The sequence below is a fragment of the Equus przewalskii genome, chromosome 30 (genome assembly GCF_037783145.1).
Source record: "Equus przewalskii isolate Varuska chromosome 30, EquPr2, whole genome shotgun sequence".
NCBI classification, from domain to species: Eukaryota; Metazoa; Chordata; class Mammalia; order Perissodactyla; family Equidae; genus Equus; species Equus przewalskii.
This window is the reverse complement of record NC_091860.1, coordinates 3,577,909-3,593,632: the sequence shown is the minus strand read 5'-3', so window position 1 is coordinate 3,593,632 and position 15,724 is coordinate 3,577,909. Positions and strand designations below refer to the sequence as shown.

At 44.4% G+C, this 15,724-nt stretch overlaps 1 protein-coding gene and 1 long non-coding RNA gene across 13 annotated transcripts in view; one reads left to right on the top strand and one right to left on the bottom strand.

The window, feature by feature from the left end:
• NRP1 (neuropilin 1) overlaps window positions 1-9,488 on the bottom strand; it is a 147,479-nt gene extending 137,991 nt beyond the window's left edge. For 4 of the 12 annotated variants that reach the window (XM_070601683.1, XM_070601688.1, XM_070601691.1 and 1 more), the window contains exons 1-3: window positions 7,531-8,548; window positions 6,843-7,369; window positions 3,381-3,555 (exon numbers count right to left, since the gene is read on the bottom strand). In XM_070601683.1, coding sequence (XP_070457784.1) covers window positions 3,381-3,555; window positions 6,843-6,915 — 248 coding nt within the window. In that variant the 5' untranslated portion in view covers window positions 6,916-7,369; window positions 7,531-8,548. Of the gene's footprint in view, window positions 1-3,380; window positions 3,556-6,842; window positions 7,480-7,530; window positions 8,549-9,053 lie in introns of those variants that run through there. The other 8 variants (XM_070601686.1, XM_070601690.1, XM_070601695.1 and 5 more) reach the window with 4 other exon arrangements.
• On the top strand, window positions 7,524-14,335 carry LOC103567143 (uncharacterized). The gene is made up of 3 exons (XR_548642.2): window positions 7,524-7,663; window positions 11,466-11,530; window positions 14,188-14,335. It is a non-coding gene; the product is annotated as an uncharacterized lncRNA (long non-coding RNA).
• Window positions 14,336-15,724: the final 1,389 nt, after the last annotated feature.

Below are 15,724 nucleotides of genomic sequence, written 5' to 3'. Positions count from 1 at the left end.
CCTACCAAAAAAACTGCTTACTTAGGTTTCAAGGATGTTTCTCAATAAGCACATGTGCTAAGAAATCAATTTCTTGAACTTTCACATGGCGAAAGTTGACTGTGCAAATACTCAGAGTTTTAAGAGAAAATGCAGGGTGTATTATAATGTGGATCATCCCATTACTGGATCAATATATTTAGTTTGACATACGCATAGTTTCGTATTTCCAAATATTCTAACAATCACCAAGTTGGTAAAGAAATAATAATAGTGATAACTTCTTGGGAGAGGAGCTTTTAATTTTTCAAAGGGCTTTCATATCCACACTCCATTTCATCTTATCAGTAACCTTATGACACTGCTACAGCAAGTACTTTTTATTGCCATTAGACGTGTAATACAGCTGAAAAAGGGACAGATATTAAATATCTCCAATAAGACAAACAGCTTGTTCTTAACAGAAATGATAACCAAAAGCTTACCAGCTCTCTGAATGCGGTTTACTGTATCTAATTTTGTATCATCTCAAATATATTTTTGGAAGTAGACTAACAGCCTAACATAAATTACCAAACCAAACCAAACAAAACAAAACAAAAACACCAAAAACCAAAACACTATGCTTTTGTGCATCCAACTTAAACTTTCGAAGGCTATGAATTTGTTCTTCTAAGAGTTTCTGGTGTTTCTCATTTTTGTACAGAATTCTAACTTTAAATTAACACTGCAGATTCTTCTCACAGCCTTTACAAAGTTGGTAAGAATTGCACCACATTTGTAGAATCTCCACCGCAACCTTCAACAAAGACCAGGGGTCACGCGTACCAGCCTGGGAAGAGAGTGATGGCAATGTCTTAAGTGCGTCTTCCTGGATTATTTTTGGAATTTTCATTGATAAAATGATCAGGCAGCAACACTTCAAAATATGCCACAAGGATATTTTCTATGCCGTACTCTCCATTGACTTCATCAGGCTAAATATATCAGCCTTTTAAGGCTGGCCAGGAGGTGGCACCTTCACAGAGAACAAACCCTCAGTTGCTGCAATTAAGAAAACACCTAACTGTGGAGCATTAAAAAAAAGTCTCACCAGCATAATTACAGAAACAATCTTCTTGGCCATGTCAGTTTCTTGAATATCTTGCTGATATCACTAAAACTGTCTTTCTATAAATTATAATTATCCTCTTTCTTATCTTTAAAAAAGAAAACTAAAAAGGTGCTCCACCAATCCCATTAGACTCCACCTCACATCATGATATGGCAAATAATTATTTAAGGTTTACTATGTGCCAGACACTATTGTAAGCACTTTATATATATTAACTCACTCAGCTGGCTTCACATTCTTATACTTGTCTGCCAGCTGTGTGCTGGAGCTGGCTTGCACCAGCTCACAACAACCAATTATGCACATCTCTTTGCAAGTCTGTGCACACTGACATCACATGGGTAGTTTGCAATTGGCCATAGTGGGAATATTTACACTACAGAAATCGGTATATATTACAAATAAAGACTTGACTCACCCCCTCCCAAGACCCAGTTGTTGAACATTTACCAGCATACCACCGTTAATAACTACTGATTATTCTGAATTCTTTAACTATTATATTACACACAAACATGGTCATGATTTTCAGATAAGGAATGAGTTTATTGAAATCTAATAGCACCTTATTTTTGGGAATAAGGTTATTACTTGAGTATGTTTCACCACAGTTTCTTAAAAATATCTTCTATAGCAGTTTAGGTATTGTCAAAAAGCAAAAAATAAAATAAAACAAAACAAAATGAAATGAAATAGCAAGTCTTCAGGTTGTCTAGGTGACTGCCATTGTAAAAACAGGATATTGGCAAAAAGATATATATATATATATATATATCCAATGAACTCCCTGTTTCCTAGCAGTCACTGGAACACGCTATTAATGGCAACTTTCCCACAAGATTAAAACGTCAATATAATGCCCTGAAGCACTTCTGAATCATAGAACAAAGATCAAATTGGAACTAGCATAATTTTATTGCGCTGTAGTATATGCTGATTATTTGGAAATTGATCAACAGTATATAAATATATGCTAATTCTCTAGGCACCAGAATGTTGGATTAACTAGATGATCTAATTTCCCTTCCTGTGAAAAACTAGTTTACCCTACCAACTCAACAGGTTGTTGAGGACTTCTTACAGGTGGAAACATTTTTATATCATTCTTTTCTTCCCTAAAAAGGTTATATGTTTGGAAGTAGAATATTTCTAATAATGAATGTGCCTGGAATGTTTATATCCAATGGAAGTAGTAGCCTACAAGCATTGTATACAATTATATCAAACTGACCCATTTTAAAACTTGGGAAAACATATCAGTTCCTGAGAAATTTTTAGGAATTGAGATTTAAATAGATTATTTTCCTTTCTCAAAATTATTTGTATAGCTAAACTTCATTAAAGATCAATATTCAGCTTCAAGTCTCTGGAGAAGACAGCGTGTGCAGTGTGGCAGAACGGGATGACGTGGACAAGGCAGAGGCAGGTGTTCCGCTGGCCGACCAGAGACAAGAGAACACCTGGATCGGACAGGACTGCTGCCTGCAGGGTTAAAGCATATTTTCCACACTGTGGAAGGCAAAACCTACACACCAGTGCTTTCACATAAAGTGAGGAAATACAGTTCAGACTCTGTCTATGGTGAGAATGTTTTCATAATAACAAAATCTAGCATAAGTTGACGCTTAGTAACTTAACAACAGGAGAGAGCAAGACTAAAGCAGATGAAACAATGACTCGTTATTTGAGTCCCATTGTATTCATTGTGCATTAACAATTATTTTCTAGCATTTTCCATAAGAGACTTGTAATCTACTACAAAAACCCCTCATCCAACTTATCCTATATGCCTTATTTTTGTTCAATGACAATTTGTTTTTGTCACGTCAAACTCAATAAGATAAATACAGTTCTTAAATCACAAAATGTGTCAAAGATTTGCCAGAAAATATCCAACCTCACCATCTGTCAATGCAGTATATGTTAGTGAACCACGATATTTAATAAAGACTCAAGCAAGAGTTTAGGTTTCCAGTTCTTCCCCTTTCCCAGGGAAAAAAAAACCAACACATGTATATACATTTCTTAAAAATGAGTTCCAAGACCAAACTGTTAACAGGAAAAAGAATAAAGACTACACATTTAAATATAATCTTCCTAGTTTGGGGAACTCAGAAATCGCTTAACATAATTTAATTTCCATGCCGCTGACATATGATCTGGCCTAGATTGGAGTCCCTCCTGGATTCATTCATATTCCGTATCAGACGGACAGACATTTCCCCCTTAGCCACCCATGACCACTAGATGGTGCTGTGGCGCCCTGTTCAAAGGCGGTCTCACTTACTTGCAGTCTCTATCCTCCAAATCGAAGTGGGGGTTGAAGTTGATCATAATTCTCTGGTATGGGTCGGGAGCCTGAATCAGCCATTCACATTTTTCACTTGGGTGATAAGAATGAGGATAACCGGGAGATGTAAGATAGCCGGGGCTTTCAATCTTTATAGTATCGCCACATTTGTCTGCAATAAAAATAACATTTTAGTAGATCTTTCCCTGACAACCGGTTAGATATTCCAACTCTCTATATAAATTACCAGTCATTGAACATTCCATAACTTCTTATAGGGAATGCCAAGAGGTCCCCGCAGGTCCTTCAGGTGGCGCTGATAGCAGCAGCCCACCAAGAACGCTCTTTGATCCCAGGAATGTTGGCTCAGGAGGAAAGAGGACTGAGAACTGACAGGGCTCCACCCCCCGCCCCCACAAAGTTCCGTCCCAAGAAAAAGGTCTTCTAGCATTCAAAACATTAAATCCCCTCAATGGATGTTAACATGGTCCCTAGGGAGCTTCTGCTAGACTTAATTATCCCCCAAGAAGTGTAATCGCATTAAGTAGCAAGTTCTAAGTGGAAGGTGACTAAAAGATGCTATCTGACCCCTGGTGTAGCTTTTTGATGATAAGCCTGGTCTGTGTCATTGATCAGTGGGGATTGTCTTCCAAGACAAACCTTTTTTGTTGTTGTTTTATCTGCCCATAAATCTAAGTGATTTTAAGTTATCTCTACTCTTGAGATCCAGAGCAAGAGAGAACAAAGTGTATTTGGTGAAGCAGAAAGAATTCTGCTCTACTGCTCCAAGCAAAGTTGCTCAGGTCTGGAGACTAGATCAAAGCAATAGGACAGAAAGAAAAATAAATAGCCACACAGCATTAATTCTAATTACCTATATGTTGAACAAAACCCAGCCACCCTGAGGGCTGGGCATCCCATAGGGTAAGCCCCATTCTCACATTCTGGGAAAGGGGAGCTAACTAGTTTTGAGCCTGCTTTTCAAAAACCCCCAGTGCTGAAGTGACTCACTGAAAGCCAAATAAACCAGTCTCTGAGCTGCTTTATTGTTCGGCATAGATTCTCATTGTCACTTTTTATGATGGATTTCATACTGGAGAGCCTCAGACTGAAATGCTGCCACATTTATTGATGTTTAATTCTGAGCAATAAAAATTCGGTGCATAAACTATGTAAGAGGAACAGGTACGAAAGCAGTGAAATATACAAGCCTATCAATCACAAATTTTCAGTAATGGTATATATAGATTTTAATATTGCATCTAATAGATTCCCTGTGGAAAGAGAATGGCATTCTTTGCTCTCAGCATGAATTTATAAATCTGCAGAATTTTATTACAGGAAAACCAGGTCAAATAGAAATGAAAGATGAAGTGCACATCAAAAATACATAAAGCTACATGCTTTACAGAAATCATTTCCCGTAAATTAAAAAGAAGACAATAGAAATTATATTGTTTTTCTCAATTGCTAGATGTTTCCGACTATGTTTCTTAGACTGAGGTTAGCCTTATACTGGTTTCCTTTGCCTTGGCTTTTAAAAGCTTAAGGTTTGCCAAGAAGAAATGATGCTGCAACCGGAGTTCAGAATCTCACTAATGATCATATTGGACTCTGAGATTCTACTGAGGCCCTTCCATGATTTTAAATGTGCAGAAAACTTGGAAAGTGACCCCATCTCATTACGTCTCCTCCAGCTCTGTGCAAACATCATGGCAGGGTCTGGCGTCTGTTAGAGGAGTGAAATTAAACAGCACTGCTTCAAGTCACTCGACAGAGTCACTTCAGAAGACATTTAGGTGGACTGAGTACCACACCAGAGCTTTTTAATCTGTGACTTCTGAGAAAGTGACAGTGTAATAAGATAATGTGGACTGGTGCACTCCCTGGCTCTGGTAAATCTCTCTAACAGTTGATTAAGAAAGAGCAGTTTCTAATGACTCTGGACCATTAGTCCTAAATAAGGTTAATGAATTAATTCAGCAGACACTGGTACTGGGAGGAGGTGGACATGGCTTCAAGAGGTCTGCTGAGCTACAGAGGCAATCACCGGCTCTGGGCACTGCAAACACAGCAGCACGGCTTACCCAGGCAAGCTCACCGACCTGAGCTCAGGTTCTCCCATTCCCCAGATTCCTGTTAAATTATATATATACACATTCAAACACATACACATATACCTGTGCGTACATGGCGTTTAAAACCTAAAGTCTGAAAGCTATTTGAATGGCTTCAAATCCATCGTGTGAACATCTCCATCACTGAATTAATGTCGCAGTTGTGGAGGGCAGAGTTACTATAATTTCTAAAGTCCAACCACTTGAGCTCTTTCAGTTGGAGGAGAATGTTATTTGATCCCCTGCCAGATTATAGAAAGATGCCACTAACTCAGGTTCATTAATAAATTGAACTCCACATTCACAATTTTGTGTGTGTGTGTTGCTTCCAAGAGTATCTTTTAGAACATTGCTTGGTAGCTGTTGGGGAAATCTATTGCTTCAATCACAAAACCTCCAAAAAGCATATTAGAGAGATTAACTTCCATCATAATATGTGATTGAAATTCTTCTTCGTGTGAACCCCTCCACTTGTGGTCTCTTATTAAAACAATATAACACGGTAAGTAGCGGATGTTCTTTTCTTCTAATTACTCTGATTGAAATCTAAGCCAGACAAAAGTAAATATTTGATAATTAGTTAATAATAATTGCTAAAGACGTACTGTAAAGAGAATTTCATATCCTTGCCTTCGATTACTTTACAGTGTAAGTCAAACACGTTATTTAGGTTACAGCATAGTCTTTCATTTACTTAAGAGTGAGTGGTTTAAAGATGAGTGGAAGCTGCAACTAGGTTAGGGATTTTCAGATATCCTGGTGCCTTTCCCTGTGTACATCAGATTCCTTTATTGACACTACGTAACTTTCATTCATGCTCCAGACGGCTTAGGGACGATTTACAAAGGCGCAGGGAGTTCCATCAGCCAACAAGCCGCTATCTCCTGCAGGCACCCACCACAGGAAACGGTTCAGGGGAGCTGCAAGAGAGCCAGCAAGTTCTCCTGGTAAAGTGTTCATTAACTTTCAACAGCCATCAGATTTTTGAAAGGGAGTCTCATCTAATTGCCTTTGGGAGGAAACATTATTAAGATAATTGGTGTGCTGATCTGGGAAGGTAGGCAGCTCTGCCTTGTAACAGAGGTAGGAAAACCCCCGCAGCCAAACAACCAACTTCAGCAAGGAGCCGGAAGACTTGAAATCTTCCTGCCCTAAACCGAATGATCGTATTTCTCCGCCTGGATAAAAGTTCCCTTCGCCCGGGAGGTGGCTGCTCCAGGTTCATCCTGGCAGCTCTGCGTGAGTCCCGTGGCTGGGGCGGGAAGCCCAACCCCGGCCGGACACGGGCAGCCGGGGAGCCCCGGGCGCCGCGCTGTCACACGCGCCTCCGCCTGTCACTTACCGTTGCGAAAAGCGCCGGCCAGGGCGAGGGCGAGGGCGAGCGCGGCGCAGAGCAGCGGCAGCCCCCTCTCCATTCTCCCTTCGCCGGATCCCCAGGCAGACGCGGGAGAACGAGAACGTGCGGGGTGAAAACGAGCAAAGGGGTAATCTCAACAATCCGAAGCGCTTCCACTCCGCCCAGAGCTGTAAAATCCTCAGTCCGTCCCGGAGAAAGGGAAGCCGCGAGGCGATGCCTGGATCCGAGAGAAACGCTCCTCTTTTTGTGTCTCAAGTCGCCTGCATCCTGTCATTTAGCTCCGGTTTCCTCTCTCTTTTCCCACACTTGTTCCTCTTCCAGGAGCCACTGCCCGGGCCATGTCTCAAAAAAAAAAAAAAAAAAAAAAAAAGGGAGGGGGGCTGGGAGGGGGCGGAGGGAGGTAGGGAAACACACACCAAAGCCAATTTCCAGAAACAAAAAAATAAAAAATCCAGCTTGCTTCTGGACCCGTTGGAGCCGAGGAGCTGGCGCCCAGGGGAGGTCCGGGGTGTCTGCGTGAAGGAGAGGAGCAAGCAATGAAAAGATGAGCGGGAGACCGAGGAGTTTCACCAACTGCACCCCGCCTCCCCCTCCGCCGTCCTCCCCTCCCCTGCTAGAGCCCTCCGCTCGCTTCCTCCCTCCCCTCTCCCCGCACGGGCTCGCCAGTAATTGCCTGACAGGAGACCGGGAGGAACAAGTTTCCCTCCGTGTGCTTTTCCCGTCCGTCTGTCCGTCTCTCCCGGAGGCCCTGCAGGGATCTCCACGGGAAGGGAGGCGCCGGCGGTCTTCGTCCAGGGCGTGAGGGGGTGTGTGTTTGGGGAGGGGGCATCGAGGTCGCTGGCAGCGACAGGGCCGGGCTAGCCCACCTCGGCGTGCTCGCTCAGGACCCCCGGGGGGAGAGCGAGGAGCTCGCGGAGGATCTCCAGGATCCAGCCGCCGAGGAGTGCCGAGCGCCCGGGAGGTGGCCGTTGCTTGTCACAACTCCGATCCCCGGCCGGCGCCCCGGCGGCGAGGAGCGCGGGGCCGGCGCCCCGCCACTCCCCACAGGGCCAGCCGGAGACCTGGGACAGAGGGCAGCAGGGTGCCCCCGGACGCTCCGGGCCAGGGCTAGAGGGAGGGGCGGAAAGCTGGGCTGGAGTGGGAGACGCACCGTAGAGCCGGGCGAGGATCGCAGCCGCGTAAAGCCGGGTCAGCCCACTCGGGCGAGGGAGCCTGGGCTGCAGTCCCACATGGCCCTGCCCCGTATCAGGGTGCGCTGCTGGGCGCCCATCGCGCCCGGGCGCCCGCGGCGCGCCGCGGGCTCCATTGTTAAGCGCGATTTGGTGCCATCTCCTCTGGGGCAGAGGGAACGCCGGAGGGTGGGAGGTGATGCGCCTTCCAGCTAGGGGGCAGCCGTCGCCCGACCCCTCCCAGCCTCAGATCTCGGAGCCCAGGTGTGTGGGGATTTGGAAATTAGGCGTCCAGTGGTCCCTGTTTCTGTGCATCCCGGAAGAGGGAGAACAGTGGCGGCGGAGGGGAGGGGTGCTCTTGGCAGTGTTCTCACGGTGCCCGCTCCTGGCCACAGGCAACTGTCACGCCGGCCCTCTAGCTTCTACCTACCCCCACCTCCCCCGGCGGCGCGTCCTCACTATGGGCTGGATGTCCCCCAGTTCCATCCTCGAGGGCTTTCTGGGAATTGCTGCAGAAGGCCTCTGCGGATATGAATAGCAAGGACATTTCAGGGAACAAACAGGTTTCGGCCACTGATCAAGCCCTTGGGAGGCGTAAAGGCCCGCGGACCCCCTCCGAAGGAGTTCGTGGGGAAGGTGAAAAGGTCACTACACCTTCTGGAATTGACTTTTATGTACACACCCAGAAGGCAGAGCCTTATTCCTACCTGGCGCAAAGAGCTGGCAAAGGACATTTAGGAATGTTGGCAAGGAGACCCTGGTCAAAGGTTTTGGCGGAAGAACTAGGGGCGGGACCAGAGAAAGACAGCCCAAGGCGCGCGCTGGGAGCGGTGACGCGCGCCCCTAGGGGTGCAGGCAGGCCCCTAGCCGCGCGACAAGCCCCCGCGGCGCCCGCACTCCCCGCGCGCTCTCTCCGGGTCGAGCTTTCCTCCTCCCGCGTCCGCGCCTGGGGAGCCCCCGCCTCCAAGCTGGAGACCCAGCCCCCCGGGCGCCGTGAGCCCTGCCCGCGAGCGCCCCGTTCCCTCACCAGTCTCCTCTTTCTCGGCGGGGTGGGAAGGTGGCACTATGAGGTCGGGTGTCAAATGCCTGGGTCGAGCAGAAGGGCTCGTGGCGGGGCAGTGGCGAGGCCGCGGGCAGGCGGGAGGCGAGGCGGGGGCGCCAGCCGCGCCCAGGCGGACCCCGGGGAGCAGGCGCTGCGGAGGAAAGCCCGGGCGCTTGGCTACGACGGGCGCGCGTGGCCGCCTCCGCGTCGTCCTCTCTGCCCCGGGCGCCCCCCCGCCAGTCCCAGTCGCCGGCTGCGCCGGGGAGCGGCATCATCAGATTTGGGGTGACCCCGAGCGACCTCGGTCCAAAGCTCGGAGGGAGAGGCGCCTCTCAGAGCCTGGCCGGTTGACAGAGAAGGGGAACCGGGCGGGTGCCGCGGCCGGGCCGTCCTGGAGTAACAGACACCCGCCTTCTTCCTAGTGGGAACTGGGCGGCCGCGCTCGCTCCAGGGAGCTCGTTTTGACCCGTCTGTGCCTCGGCGGGGTGAGCGAGGGGACACACGCAGGAGACTTGAGCTGTGTTGTTTTTAGAAAACTGCTGCCAATCTCTCTTCCCCTTTCCCTGCTGAGTGTGCATTTCCCAGCTTGGACCCACCGGGCCAACAAATAAAGCCACCAGATCGTGCACTCAGAGAAGGACTGCCCCCACTCTGCAACCCCGCCTCCCCGGCTCCCTCCCGCCTTTCCCCGGGAAGGGCTCCTCCAGCGGGTCAACGCGCGGCAAACGCCTGTCTCCTTCCTTGCTCACCAGCTGAGCGTTTTTGCCAGCCTTCCTCCAAGCAACTTAGAAGACATGCTCTATGTACTCTGGGGGAAATATCATATTTAAGTTCTGCCTCTGATTTCTCTGGTCTTAGGCGGTCTGAGGCTTTTCCAGACTCCTTCGTTCCCACATAGTACTGGGTAAATGGAGCCCTAGCACGCTGATTGATAATTGCCCACTAGTGGGTTGGGCCAGAGCAAATTGTCCTTGCTAACAACCTCTTTCCTCTGCTGTTGGATTCCACTAAGTGCTGAAAAGGGTCAGTTTTAGATTTCTGCAATTCCCCAACAAAGGAGACAGACCGACCTTTACATGAAAATAAGTGATAGACAGAGGAAGAATTTGGCAGCCTTCCTAGGTTGATTTTATTTTGGTCTCATGAACACATCACTCTTCCTGACATCACAAATCCCCAGACTAGATAGGACCCAGTTCCACTGAAGAGAAGATTCATCAACCCAAAATGCGGGCAGAGGCCCTGGTGGGCAGTACCCGGCCCCATGGCTCCCACGCAGGGGCTGCTGCGGGAATGAGACGCTGGCTTCCCCCTCCTGAGCTGGGCGGGAGCTGGCCCGTCATTAAGAACAGACTGGGTGGTAAATGTTTGATTCCTTTCATCAAGCTCTCATCAATTTGTCAGAAATAAGATGAGACCCATTGCTCCCAGGAGGCTACTTGAGCCACTAACTTCCTCAAAGTATTTCAGATTGATGCAATATGGAGATTCAGGTTGGTATTTCAAGACTGGATCATCTAGTCAAGTTTTTTAAAGCATCAAACCCACATATTTCAGAAAAGCGATAAAACAACAGATTTTTAGTAGGAGCTAACCTATATTTGAAATGTAAAAATGGAAGAAATGAAACTGGGGAAAGATTAAAAATTGGAATTTAAATTAATTTACTATTTTTAAAATAATTCTATTAAAAATGGCACTTCTGTCAAATGACTACCATTCAAGAAGTGTCTTTTGGACCTCGTGTATAGCTATTGTCTTAATTTGGCAGAGGAAGGAAGAAAATAAACAAATGAACCTTTTCTTTCTGATCCTTCATTTTTGGCCTTTTAAAAGTTACCTTGAAAATTCTTCAAATAGTGGAGAAAGGACGACAATCTAAAGTTTTAAAACAAAGTTACAATGCAAATTTTTTGTAATATAGCATGTGCAATGACAAGATGCTATAAGACAAAGCTAAATTTTGAATCATGTTAGTAGATTCAAAACATTTGTTGGTGCTGAAGGTTAAGGGCTAGAATTTGAAAACTGCATATTATTTGTCTGAAAGAATAATCTTTGAGCATTCTGCCTTCATTGAATTACTTAATTAAGAAAATTAAAATAATAATAACCAATAGAAACACTCATCAAACCAATAAAAACATCATGAGAGAGCATACTCAAAATTTCAAAAGGACTATTTTTAAGAAGGATGATCTGTAAAATATTGTGTGAGCAATCAAATAGGGAAGTGGCTGTCTCTTAAAATTTAATCATAATTTCATATAGAGAACTAAAATTTTTAAAAAACATCATTAAAATACAATTTAAAAAATATCAGAGGCCAAAAAAAAATAGTCAAGAAATGTTGAATTTATTCTAACAGAACTTAATTTTATTTTGTATTTTTATTAGATGACTCCGGCGATTACATGAAAAATGGATTACAAGTGGATCAAGAGAAGAAGTAAAGAGACCAGGTAGGTCTAGAGTAGAATCTAAATAAGAGTGGTGTGAACAAGGATCACAGAAGTGGAGACTGGAAGAGGATGTATTCCTGGTGTATTTAGAAGGTATCGACAGGACAGATGAAGAGATGGATATGCCAGTGAACGGGAGGGTGTTGTCAAGGATGACCCTTAAGATTCCTTCCAGGGGGGTGGCCCCATGGCCCAATGGTTAAGTTCTCGCACTCTGCTTCAGCAGCCTGGGGTTCACTGGTTAGGATCCTGGGGGCAGACCTATGCACCGCTCATCAAGCCATGCTGTGGCAGCAACCCGCATAGAAGAACTGGAATGACTTAGAGCTACGATATACAACCGTGTACTGGGGCTTTGGGGAGGAAAAAGAAAAGAAAGATTCCAGCTTCCACAACTGGATGGGTGGTGGTGATAGATAACATTTGCATAGGCACGGAACACTTGAAGACTAGTGTGAGAGGAAGATCCTGAGTTCGATTTGGTCTAGGTTCAGTTTTTAGTCTCTGAGAAAATCAAATGAGTTAGGAATATGGAGGAGTGGTTTGGATTGGAGATATAAATTTGTGAGTCACTGATATGTAGTAATATATCATAATATAATAATATAGTAATTATAATAACTATAGTCAAAGTGGAAGGAATGGATGGAATTGCTGAGAGAATTGGAAAAGGAGACCAAGACAGAACATTGAGGAACATTTAAAGGTTGGGTTGTCAGGATGAGCCAACAAAAGACTGAGAATCAGCAGCTAGAGAGGTAGGAGGAGAACCAGGAGTGTATATTGTTATAAAAGTCAAGTAGAAGGGGGATTTCTGAAGGGAAATGCTAGACAAAGGAGTTGAATAGCATTGAAAGTTCTAGTTGGATGAAGACACACGCAGTTGGAGATACTGGTGTGGTGGTGACTGAGAGTTGGCTGTAACAAGAGCCATTTCAGTGCAGTAATGGAGGGACAGGGCTGGAGGCCAGATTGGAGTGGGCTAGGGAGTGAATGGAAGGTAAAGAGATAGGGACAATGAGTACAGCTAATTCTGTCTGAAAGTTTCTACTGAAGGGGAGGAGACAGACAATAGCTCTGGAAGGAAGAAGTCTAGTGTGGAGGGAGGTAGATTTTTTTCTTTTTGGTCTGCTTTGAAGGTGGGGTATTCTCAAATATTCGAAAATGCTGGGAGGTAGAATCTGGTATTGGGGGAGATGCTCAAAATAAGGTACAAAAAAGATAGTCAGGATGTAAATTGCCTGAGAAGGCAGGAGAGGATCCAGTCCAGAGCCCAGAAGGTCAGACTTGCTCGAGACTGAAAGAGGGATGGCTCCTCTGTTATCTCTGTAGGCAAAGTGTGGAAAGTGTGGAATGAGTGGAATTACAAGCAGGGTTGTTGTTCTGAGGGGGCAGCTTCTTGCTACTCTCCTCCATTTTCTCCTGTCTCATATGGTGAGAGAGAGAGAGAGTGGTCCTGAACAGTCTCTGGAGAGCAGTGAAATTGGAGTGGAGACCAGGCTGACCAGAGAAGCTCTCGTTGTTGTCATTGCTGTTGTTTTGATAATTTTGTAGATTGAAAATGAGCTAGGGACACATTTTTCTAGAAAAATTGTCTAGTCTTTTATGAAACTCACAAAAATCTGCTTAACTCCTACTGAAGTAGTAACAGAATATTAATGGTATTATTTCAGCTTTAGTGACTTGAAGCAGATGCTCAATAAATAATTTTTAAAAAGAGAATTTTTCTAATCATTATTTATAACACATTAATGAGTTGGTGTACAGGAAAGCATCACTCCAAACAACTCTGCAATAACGTCTTCTCTGACTCACGTTCTCTGCTTTGTCCTGCACCCTCCTAGAGAGGGCCAAAGAAGAATTTAAAATTTTCTTTTACACCTAATACCAGACATCCACAGACTGGCTTATTTGGGTAATTCATGTGAAATACAACCAAAACACTCCGTCAGTTTTATAAAGTCAAGAATCTATATCAATATTGCACACGTTTGTCACAGAGATTTATGTGATTTTTTTGTTTGCCTTGAATTGTTACACAATTTCCTGCCTTGGTAGTTCAGTCAAACATATAGGGTAGACTATTTGTCAGTGGGCGTTATTTTCAACAAAGCCTTCTCCCTTCAATTTATTATGTTAAACCGTCAGATTGTCTAAGTACCTTGCCTCCTCTGTAGGAAGTGATAAATTAATACTTGCTGGTTGATTTTCAGCCGCAAAATTTGCTGCCTAGATGGACTTAGCCTGAGGCCACAGAAAAGTTTGTAGGACGTGAGGGAGTCATGCAGAACAACACAGGCTTTGGGGGAAGGTTTATATTTTAAAAAGACTTCCACCTGTTGGTACAACAGGTTACCTTTCGCAGGCACGTTTTCCTCCTGCTGAAGTACTATAAACACCCCAGGAAGAACGATAAACAGCAGTGTAGAGGGAAAGAAAAAATATTGGGTGAGAGACACTCCTGCACTTTCTCTTCTTGATTTTTTTCAGTATGAGTTTTAGTTGTAGAAAGTAGAAATTATAGAAACGTAAAAGCCGAGACAGCAAAATTGTAAAGCGACAGGCCATAAAACGAAATATATAGGTTTGAATTTTGAAATGTAAGGTAGAAAAGCCAGCACACATTGGACATTTCTAAGTAAATTTTGCATTCACAGAGTTCAGGATGGACCTGAGTATAACCAGCCTCGAAAGGCACCGCTTTTCCCTCTGGCGCCGCACGTGGAAGAACTGAGATCCCCGGCGAGTTCCAATCTGGCAAGGTTGTGCAGCAGTTCTGTGACAGAATAAAATATGGGAAATTGATGTTTTGAATTTAGGTTTGTCTTAAAGAAGATGGAACGAAAGCGTCATAATAAAATAAGGTTAGCTAATACAATTGGTTTATTCTTTTGAAAATTCACAGTAATATCCTTTAGCTTGTGTTTTATGAGGTCAAATGGTTTCTTAAATTCATACTGGGCTATTGTTTCTAGTCTGTTATGCAAAGGCACATTTCTCCACTGTGGTTCTTTTGCTGGATTTTTAAACTGCTTTGTGATTTCACAGACCTTGGAATTATGTTGAGGCAGAGAATGGATGTAGTCAAACATCCTCAATTCAACTCGTATTCTAATTTACACGTACTGAAATTTAATCTTGTCTGCCAAAGCAAATTCCTGTCTCATTGATTTTTAAAATTCTTTGGCCCTTGGTTTGAAAGTATCTGCCTTGGGTTTTTAAACAGTTATCTGTCTTAGACAGATAAACTCTGATATCTCTGTAGTTAATATTAGACCTGATCCTGTCAAGTGAATACTTTTATTATGTAGCTATAAGATAGCCACTTTCGTGTGGATGAGGGCACGTCATAAACAGAGTGCAGAGAGACAATCTCCAAGAGAAAAAGAGGGTCTCTGGGTTCTGTGAAGAAAAAAGGAATGCCAGGTGATCAGAAGCCACAGGTGTCCACTGTTCGGCAGACGTTGCTCTTGTCATTGTTCAGCTGTTTTCAACTGAGAGTGATATGAAATGTCCAGTTCTTCGTTTTTATCAGGGTTGGTGTTAGTGTGTTGTGTTTGTTTTGTTTTGCTTTGTTTTTAATTTTTTTATCTAAATATCCAACTGTGGCAGATAGCATGAATCCATAGTTTTTGTTTCAAAATCTGAGGCTAGTACTTCATTCAGGGTTCACTGTCAATAAAATTAGAAAGCAGGTGACGGAGTTCATTTTTAACTCCATCTTCTTTTTGGTGAGGGTCCTGCATTTTATTTTCTTCTCCCTGCTCCCTCACAAAGACCTTTAAAGAAATTTATCACTGCAAGAGCACAATACTTAACCTAGAGAATGGCGAGATTTCAGGGGCCATGTTATCCAAGTGGGGAAGGTTTTGGAGGCAAAGAACCTTCTAGGCTACCCTTGTAAGGATGCTAAATAAGGAAGAACCTATGCATATTGGTGTAGGAGTATACCACTGGAGTTCAGAAATTTTCAGCTGCTTTTGAGGGGGAAATGAGGACATATTGACTTTGGGAAGATTACATGAAGACATGGCCTAATGATTACCGTTGAGAAATTTTCTTCAACAAATGAAAAGTTTTTAGGCTGACAGGATCAGTGGACTCCAGGTATGAAGTTTGCAATAAACAGCAATCACGTCAGAAGTGGAAGGGCTTGGAACAGTATGTTCTTCTGCAAATCTTGTGCAGTATGTT